The sequence below is a fragment of the Leucopleurus acutus genome (assembly GCF_964270905.1).
Source record: "Leucopleurus acutus genome assembly, chromosome: 1".
In the NCBI taxonomy this organism is placed as follows: Eukaryota; Metazoa; Chordata; class Mammalia; order Artiodactyla; family Delphinidae; genus Leucopleurus; species Leucopleurus acutus.
In genome coordinates this window covers 174,772,668-174,786,163 of record NC_139142.1, presented here as the reverse complement: position 1 = coordinate 174,786,163, position 13,496 = coordinate 174,772,668, and the positions used below count along the sequence as shown (strand labels likewise).

General features: G+C 56.7%; 1 protein-coding gene across 1 annotated transcript in view; it reads left to right on the top strand.

Moving 5' to 3' along the window:
- Positions 1-13,496, top strand: part of ADARB2 (adenosine deaminase RNA specific B2 (inactive)) — a gene marked incomplete at its 3' end in the record, with an annotated part of 360,961 nt that overhangs the window by 260,411 nt on the left and 87,054 nt on the right. Inside the window, exon 3 of the mRNA XM_082854436.1 lies at positions 3,855-4,732. Coding sequence (XP_082710562.1) covers positions 3,855-4,732 — 878 coding nt within the window. The remainder of the gene's footprint in view (positions 1-3,854; positions 4,733-13,496) is intronic.

The following is a 13,496-nucleotide window of genomic DNA, read 5'->3' as shown; positions in this document are numbered from 1 at the left end:
CTTAAAAAGGCAACGGCAGCTGTTCCCTCTTCAGTGGTCACAATCAGTGACCGTAACGCAAAGCACTCGATCTGGAGCCTTCCACGTTCACAGATGGCGCTGAAAGTTTTTGTTCATTGTCTCCACTGATCCTGGAAAAGTCCCGTGTGGCCGGTTGTTCGTGCACCGCTCAGCCGCCAGCACCCGGAGTCCTGCCCACACTTTTCCCTCCCGCCTCTAGGGATGGACCACCTGGTGCAAACGCCTTCTGGAGTCGGCGGGGCCTCCGCAGGTGACAGGACAAAACCCACCCCTGGAGAGCTGGGGAAAAGCGTCCCCTGCAAGAACAGGCTCCCGACGATGTGGGATCAGCGTGACCTTTGCCCACGTGTGCATGAGAAGGGCCATCTGTCGTGCTGGCCGCCGTGGGAGGCTAGGCGTCCACTTCCCTTTTGTATGTCCTGTGCAGACACCAGATCGGCCCAGGGTGCCCCCAGCGTACCCAGATAAAGGGTTAAGGTCAGCCACCTGCCCCAGGGGGGCCCAGGGAGCAGCCAGGCCAGGAGGGCAGGCGGAGACTAGGCCCTGCCCTGTCCCCACCTCAGGGTGAGCCTGGCATTCGGCCACAGGCTGAGGAGCAGAGCCCTGGGCTGGGGAGATGCGTGGGTCCTGCAATGCCCAGACCTGAGCAAGCAGGTGGGGGTCAGCTTCCCCAGTCTTCCGGGAGCGAAACTTCTCAGCCTCTAGACTGTCCACCTCTGGGTTATTCTCTCTGACGCCGGGTGTGTGAAACCTATCAACTCAATGGAGGAGAAAATGAGAATCATTTCCTGGGTCGGGGAGGGGGCTGCCGAAGAAGGAAACGTGAACTTGTGGGATCAGAGCTACGGTTCTGTAAGAGGATCGCATGGACCTGGCAGGGACCTGGCGAAGGGGCTGGCAAACCTCAGCCGCACCAGACCAGCAAGGCAGGGTCCCCCCGTCGCCAGCCCTCCTCGGCCCGAGACTGCCTCACGGGAGCCCGTGTGTCTCCACCCCTTCTTTCTGGGGGTCCTGGAAGCCCAACTCATGAAATAAGCAGGGAAGTTGGGCCTTGACAAGATGCAGCTTAGAAGTGTCTGCCTCCCTTTTTTCCGCTCTTTTCAAAAGTGCAGTTGACTCTCCCCAGTGTCAGGGGTTTTGCTAAGTGCTTTACGGGTGTCCTCTAGCTCAACCTCATAATAAGCCCTAAGGCACGTGCTACCAAAACCCACATTTATCCTCTTAAGAAAATGGAGTTCAGGCAGGTGGAGGGACTGCCCAAGGTCATACACACCAAGGTCGGGGGAGACTGTGACCTCTCACCTGCTTGACCCCAGAGCGGTGGAGTGACCACCGCCCACCCTGCAGCTTCCCTGACCTCATGCAAACTCAGGAGGCCAGTTAAACAGAGCATCTGGGCCATGTTGGGGGAGCAGAACCCCTAATCTGCTCATTTGCAAAAACCAGCATGTGATATCACCCCCAGAGAGCATATCAGGATGGAGCCCAGAAGTCTGCACTCCCATCAACTTTCATTAATTACTGATCATCGAGGAAGGGGTCTTCACCCGTGCCCGGATCTCCGTGGCTCACTTTAAGGATGACAGTCCTAGGATGTTGAAGAGAAGAGTGCGGAAGCAGTTTCAGTGCCAGTGGAGGGGAACCTGGGTCTGCCGGGCTGCTCCTCCTAGATAAACCTTCTCCTCAGAAGGCTCAGAGGGCGTCTGACATGCCAGCCACTTTAGTCACACTCACAGCCACGCTCAAGCCCCACGTCGTGGGAAATCAGAAATCAGAGAGCTCCCAGTGAGTTTCTGGGCAATCTGCTGTGGGCTTCTTGGATTGGGTTATTTTCTTTTCCATCTTTACCTTCGGTTTGGGAAACTGCATGGTTATTCCCATCTACCACTCCTTGGCCCCAAATACCCCAAATGGCAGAACTCCTTGCTGTGTGTGCACCCAATACGCACAATGACCAAAAAAAGAGGCTGAGACTCAGTGTTGATACTTGGAAGGTAATTATTTCTACTGAAATAGACTGTAAACAAATGTTGCCCACCTCTAACTTATAAAACGCTCAGGTTCACCCCTTTGAACAAAACGACGTCTGCAAACCAACTGTTGTACAGAAGCAAACTGCTGGAGGAATGCTGATAGCCCACCTCGCAACTCAGAGCCGCTGAGGTTGCAGCAAACAGAGCTCTGAAGTCGGAGCCTGACGCTTTCTGTGGGGCACACTTGCTGGGGACGACGTGGTTGAGGAGGGCTGGCCCCGAGCTGGAGCCAGGACGCCTCTCTAGGGCGCCGGTCTTCAGCCTGCGCTCTGTGCCTGTGAGATGGTCCTTCTCTCGTGGTGACCACCCAGCAGCTGCACCGTCGGGACCAGGTCACTGACCCAGCGCGTCTTCCTGCTCCGGCTCTCGGGCTGGGGTGAGGGAGACACGCTCAAAGTCTGCCTACGTGCTGTGGGCTGGCAGTAAAACCCCCTCGGGTTTCCACTTGCTGAATGAGTTCCTACGGAGAAATCTGCGGGTATCAAGGTCCTGCGTGGCCCCAAGCCTGGCCGCTTCCTCCCGCGTCCGTCCACGCTGTCAGCAGAGTTCCCCTCGGCATCCTCCTCTCCCCAGCTCCGAGTCTGTGAAACGGAAAAGAAAGTGACCGAGTTGCCGTCAAATCGCCTTCCCAGCCACAGCAGACGTGCCTGGATGCAGTCACACCTCCCCCATTAACCGACGGTGTGTCCCTGGACAGCTGTTTCACCACGTGGGGCCTCAGTTTCCTCTCCTAGAAAACAGGGCCATAACCCACCCCGGAGTGCATTTTAGGAGTGAGGGGCCAGAGTGAAGGTGTGAGTGAGGTCAGGGAAGGGTAACCCACCGCCCAGCCCTGTCATCCTCAGAGCCTTTCGGGAAACCCAAGGGTCGGGCGTTCCAGAAGCACGTCGGCCAGGGCAGCGGGACGCACGTCTGTGGCCATGTGGGGACCCATGGCTGAGGTTCCCCAAATGGAACAGCTGTGTCGGAGGAGGGTGGTCCAAGAGGGCCAGACCAGAAAACTAAATTGTCATTACCGCCTTCCTCACATCCAGTTAGCAAACGATGACTTTGCTAAATTTGCTTCATACCTTTTTGTGCAAAAGACAGAACACCTCACAGATACAAACGAAGCCACCCTCTGAACCTGTGTCCCTCCCTGTGTCCCAAGGGAGTTGGGACGTGTCTGAGCTTTACCACCTGTGTGGAGGCACGAATGCTGTGTAACCTCTGTGTTCTTATAACTTATTAACCATAGCCTCTGTGTATGATTTTGCAAGTTGCTTTTATCATCTAACATTATATTTTAGAACTTCATCTACGTAGAGGCATCTAGATCTAGTTCACTAAGCCTAAGTGCCACCCAGCGTCCAGGGTGTGAGCACACGATTCCCTTGCGTTCCACCCTGAGGGCAAGGCCTCCCTGACCTCCGCGTCGCCCAAACCCGATGGAGAGAGAGGCCACGTGTTCCCTTGATTTAGGGGGTCTGGGGGCCTGTGCAGGGACCCGGCGGCACTCAGAGAGCAGCTGGGAATGGCCCCGAGTGGGAACACACTCCCTGCCTGCATCCACCCCACTCGGTCCACTCCGGGCACCTCACGGGGCGGGGTCCCCTCCTCTGGGCCCTAACCCCCACCTGCAGGGGTGTGGTCAGTTCTGCGGGCCTGTGATCCAAGGTGCTGCCCATGTGGTCTCTCCATGGCCTCCAGAGGGTGCCAGGCCGGCTGGTGTCCGGAGGCCAAGTGTTGCAGGGGGTCACCTACAACGACGCCCTCGGTCGGGCCACAGCCACGGGTCACGCTGTCTGTTCTCACCTCCAGGTACCAGCAGCGCCGACGTGAAGGAAAACCGCAACGTGAGCAACCTGGAGGCCAGGCTGCCACCCTCCGGGGACAGGGCCCGAGGGGGCGCACCCGGCCTGAAGAGGAAGCGGCCACTGGAGGAGGGCAACGGCGGCCACCTGTGCCAGCTGCGGCTCCTCTGGAGGAGGCTCTCGTGGTCCGTGGCACCCAAGAACGCACTGGTGCAGCTGCACGAGCTGCGGCCGGGCCTGCAGTTCCGCACGGTGTCGCAGACCGGCCCAGTGCACGCGCCCGTCTTCGCCGTGGCCGTGGATGTGAACGGGCTCACCTTCGAGGGCACTGGGCCCACCAAGAAGAAGGCCAAGATGCGGGCGGCCGAGCTGGCCCTCCGGTCCTTCGTGCAGCTCCCCAACGCCTGCCAGGCCCACTCGGCCCCAGGCGGCACAGCCCCGGACTTCACCTCTGACCAGGCCGACTTCCCCGACTCCCTGTTCCAGCGGTTCGAGCCCACGGCCCCCAGCGAGGGCTTTCCGGGCCGCCGCCCTGCCGCCCCCGACCGCCTGTCCACGGCCTGCCGGCGGGGCCGGCTACTGGGCCGCCCACTGGACCTGGACCTGGACTTGGGGGGCCCCGCGGCTCCAGGCGCAAGGAACCCAGTGGTGCTGCTGAACGAGCTGCGCTCGGGCCTGCGCTACGTGTGCCTCTCGGAGCCCGAGAAGAGGCGCGCCCAGAGCTTCGTCATGGCTGTGAGCGTGGACGGGAGGACGTTCGAAGGCTCGGGACGCAGCAAGAAGCTGGCCAAGGGCCAGGCGGCCCAGGCCGCCCTGCAGGCCCTCTTCGACATCCGGCTGCCCGGCCACGTCCCCAGCAGGAGTAAAAGTCACCTCCTGCCTCAGGTGAGAGCTCTCCGGTAGCTGCCAGCGGGCGGCGTCCTCGGGGTGCGGGGGTGCCCGGGAGCGGGGACGGGGCAGCAGGAGGACCCCCTGCTCTCTCCCAGACAAGCCAGGCGCTGCCTCTCCCGCTGCGGCGTCGGAGCCGTGTGCCGACTCTGGGGAGAGAGAGCCTGGAAGCGTGTGAATGGAAAAACTGTTGGTCCCGACTTAGCAGAGGGAAGGGAGAGCTGGGCAGCTGGTCACCTTGGTGATGGTGACACTGGCTGTGCAGGGGGCAGTGGGGGCAGCAGGGGTTTGGGGCGGCAGAGTTCCTTACCCCAGAGAGGACTGAGGGGCAGGAAGGCCCCTCAGTGACTATCTGCGGCTGGGCCGAGGGAGCCTGCGGTGGGAACGCGAGTTCGGTGCTGGTTTGGACTGAGTTTCTGGCTCCGGAGGCTGGAGGACACTTCCTGAGCCGAGGGCCAGGCGGAGGGAGGAGCTCCGGGCTGGGCCTTGCCTCGTGCCGCCTCCAGGCCTCGTCACACCAGAGGACACGCGTGCTTCTCACAGAGCTCACCTCCCTCACTCAGGAAGTATTTCGTGCACCGTCCTTGTGTCGGGAAGTGTTCTTGTACCACTTTGCAAGCTCTTCCTTCCTATTCTTGTAACTGCTTATTTATGCAAATTATCTTTTTTCTTACCATTTTGAGAACTATTTGTGGGCATCTCTAATGTATTAGTTACAGGAAGTTATTCTCTTTCACTTTTGGCATCAGTGAAGGAGAGAAAGGTTTTACAGTTAAAGGCCTTTAGCCCAGCTCAGGATCCACAGTCAGAATTCAGCACTTGTAAGTCACTGCTCAGATCAGGGCACCCTTACCTCACGGCACCTTGGGTAGAATCCACTATTTGCCTCAGGAGGTCACGTGTCCACTAGAGAAAGCAGGGCACCACCCAGGTTCAGGCAACTGGAGGGGTTCTGGACAGTGAACCAAACAAATGCACTAGGACAGAACCCTATGTTGAATCACGACCAGGAGCAAGCATCCACCCGTCCATCCATCCATCCATCCTTCCATCCATCCATCTGTCCATCCACCCGTCCGTCCATCCACCCATCCATCCATCCATCTGTCCACCCATCCGTCCGTCCGTCCATCCACCCATCCATCCATCCATCCATCCATCCGTCCATCCATCCGTCCGTCCGTCCATCCACCCATCCATCCATCCATCCGTCCACCCATCCATCCATGCATCCACCCGTCCATCCATCCATCCATCCTTCCATCCATCCATCTGTCCATCCACCCGTCCGTCCATCCACCCATCCATCCATCCATCTGTCCACCCATCCGTCCGTCCGTCCATCCACCCATCCATCCATCCATCCATCCATCCGTCCATCCATCCGTCCGTCCGTCCATCCACCCATCCATCCATCCATCCGTCCACCCATCCATCCATGCATCCACCCGTCCATCCATCCATCCATCCTTCCATCCATCCATCTGTCCATCCACCCGTCCGTCCATCCACCCATCCATCCATCCATCCGTCCACCCATCCGTCCGTCCGTCCATCCACCCATCCATCCATCCATCCATCCATCCGTCCATCCATCCGTCCGTCCGTCCATCCACCCATCCATCCATCCATCCGTCCACCCATCCATCCATCCATCCACCCATCCATCCATCCATCCGTCCATCCATCCGTCCGTCCGTCCATCCACCCATCCATCCATCCATCCGTCCACCCATCCGTCCATCCATCCGTCCGTCCATCCATCCACCCATCCATCCATCCATCCGTCCATCCATCCGTCCGTCCGTCCATCCACCCATCCATCCATCCATCCGTCCATCCATCCGTCCGTCCATCCATCCACCCATCCATCCATCCATCCGTCCATCCATCCGTCCATCCACCCGTCCGTCCATCCACCCATCCATCCATCCATCCGTCCACCCATCCATCCATCTATCCATCCACCCATCCATCCATCCATCCGTCCATCCATCCGTCCATCCACCCGTCCGTCCATCCACCCATCCATCCACCCATCCGTCCATCCATCCGTCCATCCATCCGTCCGTCCGTCCATCCACCCATCCATCCATCCATCCGTCCATCCATCCGTCCGTCCATCCATCCATCCGTCCACCCATCCGTCCGTCCATCCACCCACCCATCCATCCATCCAACATTTATTTGGCTCTGGCAGGTGCAGGGCACAAACAGGCACAGCAGGCGTTGGTCTGGCCCCCACAGCTTGGCCGCGTGGAGGTTCCATTGAACAGGGAACCCCATGAGGGGGGCAGCTGTTTCTCCTGCTGCCTCCGCCCCCAAATCATTCATTTATTTTCAAATATTTACTGCACCATCCAGGAGCGGGTTGGAGGGGGGTAGCCCATAACCTCCATGCGTCTTGCCTTTCGACCCACCCTCAGATAATACACAATCCAGGTAAAAGCGGGCGTGTGGCGTTGACATGAGCCCCTGCCAGAAACACTGCAGCCCTGCTGTCCCTTCCTTACTCCTCCTCTTTTCTTCTCCTCCTCCTTCTTGCCTGGCGTCTCCACCCACCAACCACCGTCTGTAGCTCAAACCCACCAACAGCTCCCAAGGAAGCCCCTTTGCCCCCCGTGGCCTGGATGACCCCAGGCTGCCCTTGGCCCGTGTCCTCCCACCACTGTCCCTGGAAGGCCCCCCTCCCCACGAGCTGTGGGCACCCCCTCCTCCTCTGCCCGATGCTGTTTAGCAAGAAGTGTCCTTCCTCCAGCTCCCACTGCCCCCCCCCACCCCAACCCCCATGAGTTGAATGATGTCAGTGAGTTCCGGCCGTGATGCCTTTTCCTTTCATGTTGTCAACCCTGAGCTCTCACGATGCAGGAACCAGGCGGCACCACTACTTTGTAACAGTCATTTGACCCCAGAATGCAGCACATCAGTTAAAGCCACAGCCACTGAATTATTTTTCCCTGACAGTCCGCTAACACCCAGACTGGATGATGGAGAGAGCGGAGCAGCGGGAAGGCCGCAGCCCGTCCATCACACCAGCCCCATCCTGGAGGCTCATTACCTGCTCCCCTCGCCCCTGCAGCAGGGCGGTGGGGCGCACATGCCGGGCGCTCAGGACCAGGCGCCCTCTGCGGCTTTATTAAATTCGAATCCCACCTTGGACGTGGCCTGGGTTCAGGGACTGAGCTTCAAAAGAAAGATTCCAGGCGTCCCTGTAAACGCTGCTCTGCTTTCCTCCTCTGCCCCGCGCCATCCGCACCGCGTGCTTCCCGCTCACGCAGGTCCTGGTGGTCAGAGGCACGACCTTTGTTACCTGTCTAACTGCGCCATCAGCACCTGTGCCAGGAGACAAGCCAGGCCCCCCAGCCCTGGCAGGGCCCCCAGAACCGCCGTCCACACCCCCAGGAAGGGCAGCTCCCACCACAGAGCTGTGAGGGACCCTGCCCAAGTCCGGGTGGGGTGGGGGGAGAGGCGGGGGGTGGCAGCAGCGGTCACCGCTGGAGCGACACAGCTTCTGGACCTCGGGTCTCAAGCTCAGTATTTAATGCTCTCTGCCCGAAGTCTGGGTTCTGCCCCACAGGGCGGGCTCGGTGTGCAGGACACACCAGGGATGTGCTTCCAAGGCTTGCTCGCCAGCTTCTGCCGCTGCGGAAGCAAATGAAGAGCTGGCGCCTCTGCTCAGGGCTTTGAACCAAAGGCTCAGTCTCCTCTGAGTGAGGTGTCAGAACCGTCCCTGGGGGAGCTCCCCTATTTAAGTGACGAAAAATGAACAAAAAACTTCTAAGGTGTCGGTCGTGTGGGGAGCGTGTGTAAAACACCACTCTGGGCCCGGCTGCCGGAAATCCAGGACCAGGCTCCTGCCGTGCTGATCCCCACGCAGGTGGGTCAGGACCCGCTCTGTCGGGGACCCTGGGCTGTTCGAACTCAGCCACAGAGCAGATCACGGCAGGGCCAGCATGGTGGGTCGGACGCTCACCCCGTTGTGAGGACAACTCTGAACAACAGAGCCCCCCAGACGTCCCTCGGGTCAGACCCCCAAGAACCACCACCCTCGGCGCCCGGACATCACCTTCTGTGGACAAGTGAGGTGTCTGCTCGGCCAGGCTGAGGTAAAGTTTCAGCCTCCATTCTAAAACAGTTCTGAAGAATAACATTCTCAGTAAAGATTAAAATCACAGGCTTCGATTTCTGCGGTATCAGATTTCCACCATTTCCTCAACCTGGGGGTTTTCTCAGAACCAGGCTGATTCGTTCCTTCGATTTTATGAGCTCTGACTTCAGGTCTCTTTGCCAGAGTGATGAGAACACGACTTTATTAAATTCTCTAACGGCGCAGGCCCAAGCGAATGGGCGCTCTGCAAACACCAGCTGACACGGTGAAAGAAGAGCCCAGGGGTTGGTGGGAGAGCCAGCCCTCAGATTTCCCTTAGGTTCATGGGAAACTTGGAAGCAATAACGAGACCATGTCAGAATATAAATGCTCATTACCTGGGACATCCTTGTTATAAAAAAAAACAAAAGTAAAGTCACAAAATCTAGGTCTCTGTGGTCTTCACTTCCCACCCCTAGAAAAGAGTTAATAACAGCGTTAAATTCAACCAGAAAGGCTTATCTCTCAGCATTTTGGCTCCGTGGAAACAGACGAGCTCCCAAGTGATGAGAGAAGAAAGAAAGTGACTAAAAATTTCAGTGATGCAGGAAGGGGGAGAGGTGGTGACAGGTCGCCCCTCGTTTGAAAACTACCAGGTTTATTATCTTGTTCCTGAGTCTCTCTTCACCCGCAGTGATTGTTTGTTTGGTTTTGTTTTTTTAATTTCCATGTCAGGCTGCAGTGGAACTAACAGTGTCTCAAAGATTTTGTCAAAACAACTGAAGCACTTTCTCCCTGAGAGTAAGAGGGGGATGCCTTTAAAACTAACCATGAAGCCTGCTTGCTTCTCAAGCCCTTTGCAGGTCCTTCTAGGGAGCGGACGCCCCAGGCCCGTCCTGGCCATTTGTCAGGCACTCGGCACACTTAACCCGCACCTACTCTGTTCCCTGGTGGTACAGCTCTCACTGCTGGGAGGGGGGAACCATGGGGACATATAACATAATGGAAATGAACAGTGCTTTCAGAGTTCAGCATTTTATAGCAAACTTGGATCAGAGCTCCCGTACGCAGTCCATTTCATGGAATCTTCCCCCAGAATTAGCTTCAGAATTAGACCAGGGGCCTGACTGTCACCTCATACTCAACAGCTGCACTTTGGGACACAAACAGACCTGCTGTCCTTCTCCCAAAAGCCAGCGTGACCCCCGCCGCCCCGGACACTTCACAGGTTGTTTTTGTAATTTCACAGTCCTGCCAGTCTGTCTCCTTCAAGAGAGGCAGCACCTTAACTGCTGTAACACAGAACTGTTAATATTGATGCCACAAATTAGCGTTGGAGCTGTCCCCAGATTTTAAATGGGCTTGGATTACAAACAGTGTGGAAATCACACCTACTTGGCTTTGAGACGGTTTAACACTGTCCGAGATGTTCTACCCAAGGACACCCTGAAATTGCAGCAGACGCCTGCAGGGTCCCCCTCATGAGCCCGGGGGCCTCACTCTCCCAGACACTTGGGTCGGCTCTGCCCCGGCCGCATGTCCAGCCCCGGCAATTCCAGAATGACCTCCGAAGGACAGCTGCAGCTTTACAGGTCCTACAAGCAGAAGGGGACAGTCCTGGTCCTAATTATTTTCCTGAAAAGGGCTGATTTCCTTCTGCCTCAGCAAGGCGTTCCTCATGGCCACACTTTCTTGGGTGTTTACCTTCTGTTTCCCTGGGGGGTTGGGATTAGGACGGGACACCCCCACATCCTGAGACCCACCAGCACAGCAGACCCCGACTTAGAGCGACTCCGGCCACAAAGACCCCAAGCTGAGGAGCGGGTCTCCTGTGCATCTCTAGACAGAGCAACACACCTGGTCTCTGGGGACCTCCCCTGAGCCCTGCAGTCTTTGGCAGAAGGTGCCGGGGGCCTGGGGGTGGTGTGGTGTACAGAACCCACCTACCTTCCCTGTCCTCCCCCTTTTCCACCTGGATGTGCACCCTCACCACCACGTTGCCCCAAAAGCCCGGGCGTCAGGGAATCGAATGTGTCTCTTCCCTTGGAAATCACTGGACAGGTGATCTCAACACCAGGCTAAGTTTGGTGACTCTGCTTATAAAGAACAGGTAGAAATCCATGCAGGCAGCGTGGAGAGGTTGTGGTTGGTGAGAGCCAGGGTGGAGGGTGGCCACTTGCCTGTGAGGATTTCTACTGAATTTGTGGGGAAACACAGAAACTGTAATATTCATGTTTTACTTTCAACGTGGACGAAGTTGAAATTTAGCAATTCAGAATTTTTATAAAAGTATATCTCTGTCTTAGTCCAGTCAGGCTGTTGTAACAGAATCCCACAGACTGGGTGGTTAATAAACATCAGACATTGATTCCTCATGGTTCTGGAGGCTGGACATCCAAGATCAAAGTGACCACAGATTCTGTGTCTGGTGAGAGCCTGCTTCCTGGTTCACAGACGCGTCTTCTCGCTGTGTCCTCACCTGGAGGAAGGGGCGGGGGCTCTCTGGAGTCTCCATCATGAGGTCACTAATCCCATATAGGGGCCCTCCTGGCTCAGATAAGTACCTGGGGCAGACGCTGGCAGGGCCTGTCTAAGCTGACCCGACCTGGACCCCAGTGCCCAGCGTGCAGTAGGTCCAGGGGAAGTTGTTACTTCCCACCAGCAGGCCCTGGGGTGTCCCACCCCTGCAGCAAGGCTCGGGACTCCAGCTCCAGGTCTAAATCTCTCATGCCGGGGTGCCCAGGTGCCCAGGGTCCCGGCAGCCTGTCCGCCTCCCTGTAACTGTTCTGCTCGGCCGTGGCCACTCTGCCCCCTGCCCAAGGCAAGCCCGTGACTATTCAGGCAGCCTTCATCCTTTCAACACCTCAGCTCCGTCTGTGTTCTGTGGCCACACACACCCTCTTGTGGTCCACGAGGAGGGAAAAGCAGCCTTTTACAGAAGGAAGACACCCACCCGCCCGTCCAGCCAGCCCTGACCTTCCCCACGTCGTCTCCTCGGTAGAGACACTGCCGGCCAAATGGGAGAGATGGGTCTCCTCACGGCTGCCACACACACGGAGGAGGCTCCAAAAATCCCTCTGCAGCGAGGGTGTGGAAGGCTCTGTAGATGCTAGCAATACACTTACGCACTGACACAATGTCCACACAATATAATTTATACGATACAATGTGTATAATGTGTGTACAATGTATACACAGTACAATTTATATGATACAGTTTATACAATGTACACACAATATCTACACAATATAATATATAGGAGGTAATTTATACAATATACACACAATGTCTGCACAATGTAATTTATATGATGAAATTTATAAAATGTAACACAATGTCTACATAATATAATTTATGTAATACAATTTGTACAATGTGTACACAATGTATACACAACTTATACAATTTGTGCAATGTACACTCAATGTCTACATAATATAATTTATACGTTACAATTCACACAGTGTGCACACAATGTCTACACAGTATAATTTATATGATACAATTTGTACAATGTACACTCAACGTATGCAACTCACACTTATAAACGTACACTTAAACATGATGGATATAATGTACCGTATACATTTATACAATAGCCCCCACCATCTGAATTCCTACTAAAAGAAGTTTGGTACAATTTAAGTTAGAAGAGTTAAATACGTATTTAAGCCTGTATATTCCCGATACTGTGTTTGGCGTCTTAGTTAACATGACTGTTGATCGATCAAGCAGAGGCCGTAAGCCAAGCTTCCCCAGTTACCTCATTATTCTGCAGCCACGACTAACACTGGTGATGCCGGCGATGATCCATGGGGATACTAGGAGCTGGTATTTATCAGGCATTTACTGTGTCATGTGTTGTTTTACACGCTTTACGTATAATAGCACATCCGGGCCTCACAGAAACCTGGCAGGCGGCACCACTCACATTCCCTGTACAGACAAGGATGCCGAGGGGCAGGAAAGCGCAGCCTTTCGGAGCCGGGAAGACGGTCCCAAGGGGGGCAGAGACCCTCCCTCAGACCCCAGGCTGCCCTCCCCCTAGGCCCTGGCACTTTTACAGGTTGGTCGAGGAAACGGGGCAGCGCGTGGCCCCCGGTGACGGGAGCGACACAGGGGACACAGTGTGGGCAGGAAGCAGGAGGGAGCAGGCGACCTGGAGGGCTGGCAGAGGACAGGGGGCTCCTGGGGCAAGGGCCACCCGCACCGAGGTGGCAGGGCGGCGGGGAGCTCGCCGGCTCCCTCTCGGGAAGACCACCTTTGTCAGTGCAGAGGCTGCCCTTGGCCGTGTAGACAACAGGATTTGTCGGGATGGCCAGGTCCCCTCTTCCTTGGGGACACACTGTTACAGTGAAAAGGAGAGACAGCAGAAATGAGATGACAACTTGGAGAAAGAGGCACAGGAGGTGAAGAGGAACGTCCCGAGGGGAAATCACCTCCAGTCCAAGGAGCCGTGGGGTGTGGGGGGAGACCCAGGAAGAAGGAGGAGGGCGGGTTCCCCGTGGCCGCTTGCCTCTGTGCCTGCCCGAGGGACGGACATGCCAGGGGTGGGGGGTGGGAGGGAGCCCCGCAGACCCCGTCTCCACACAGATCCAGCTCCGTCGCCCAGCTGTGCCAGGCGGCTGTGCTGTGCTCGCCCTGTAGGGCCTCTGGGGCTGGTCTCACTGGTC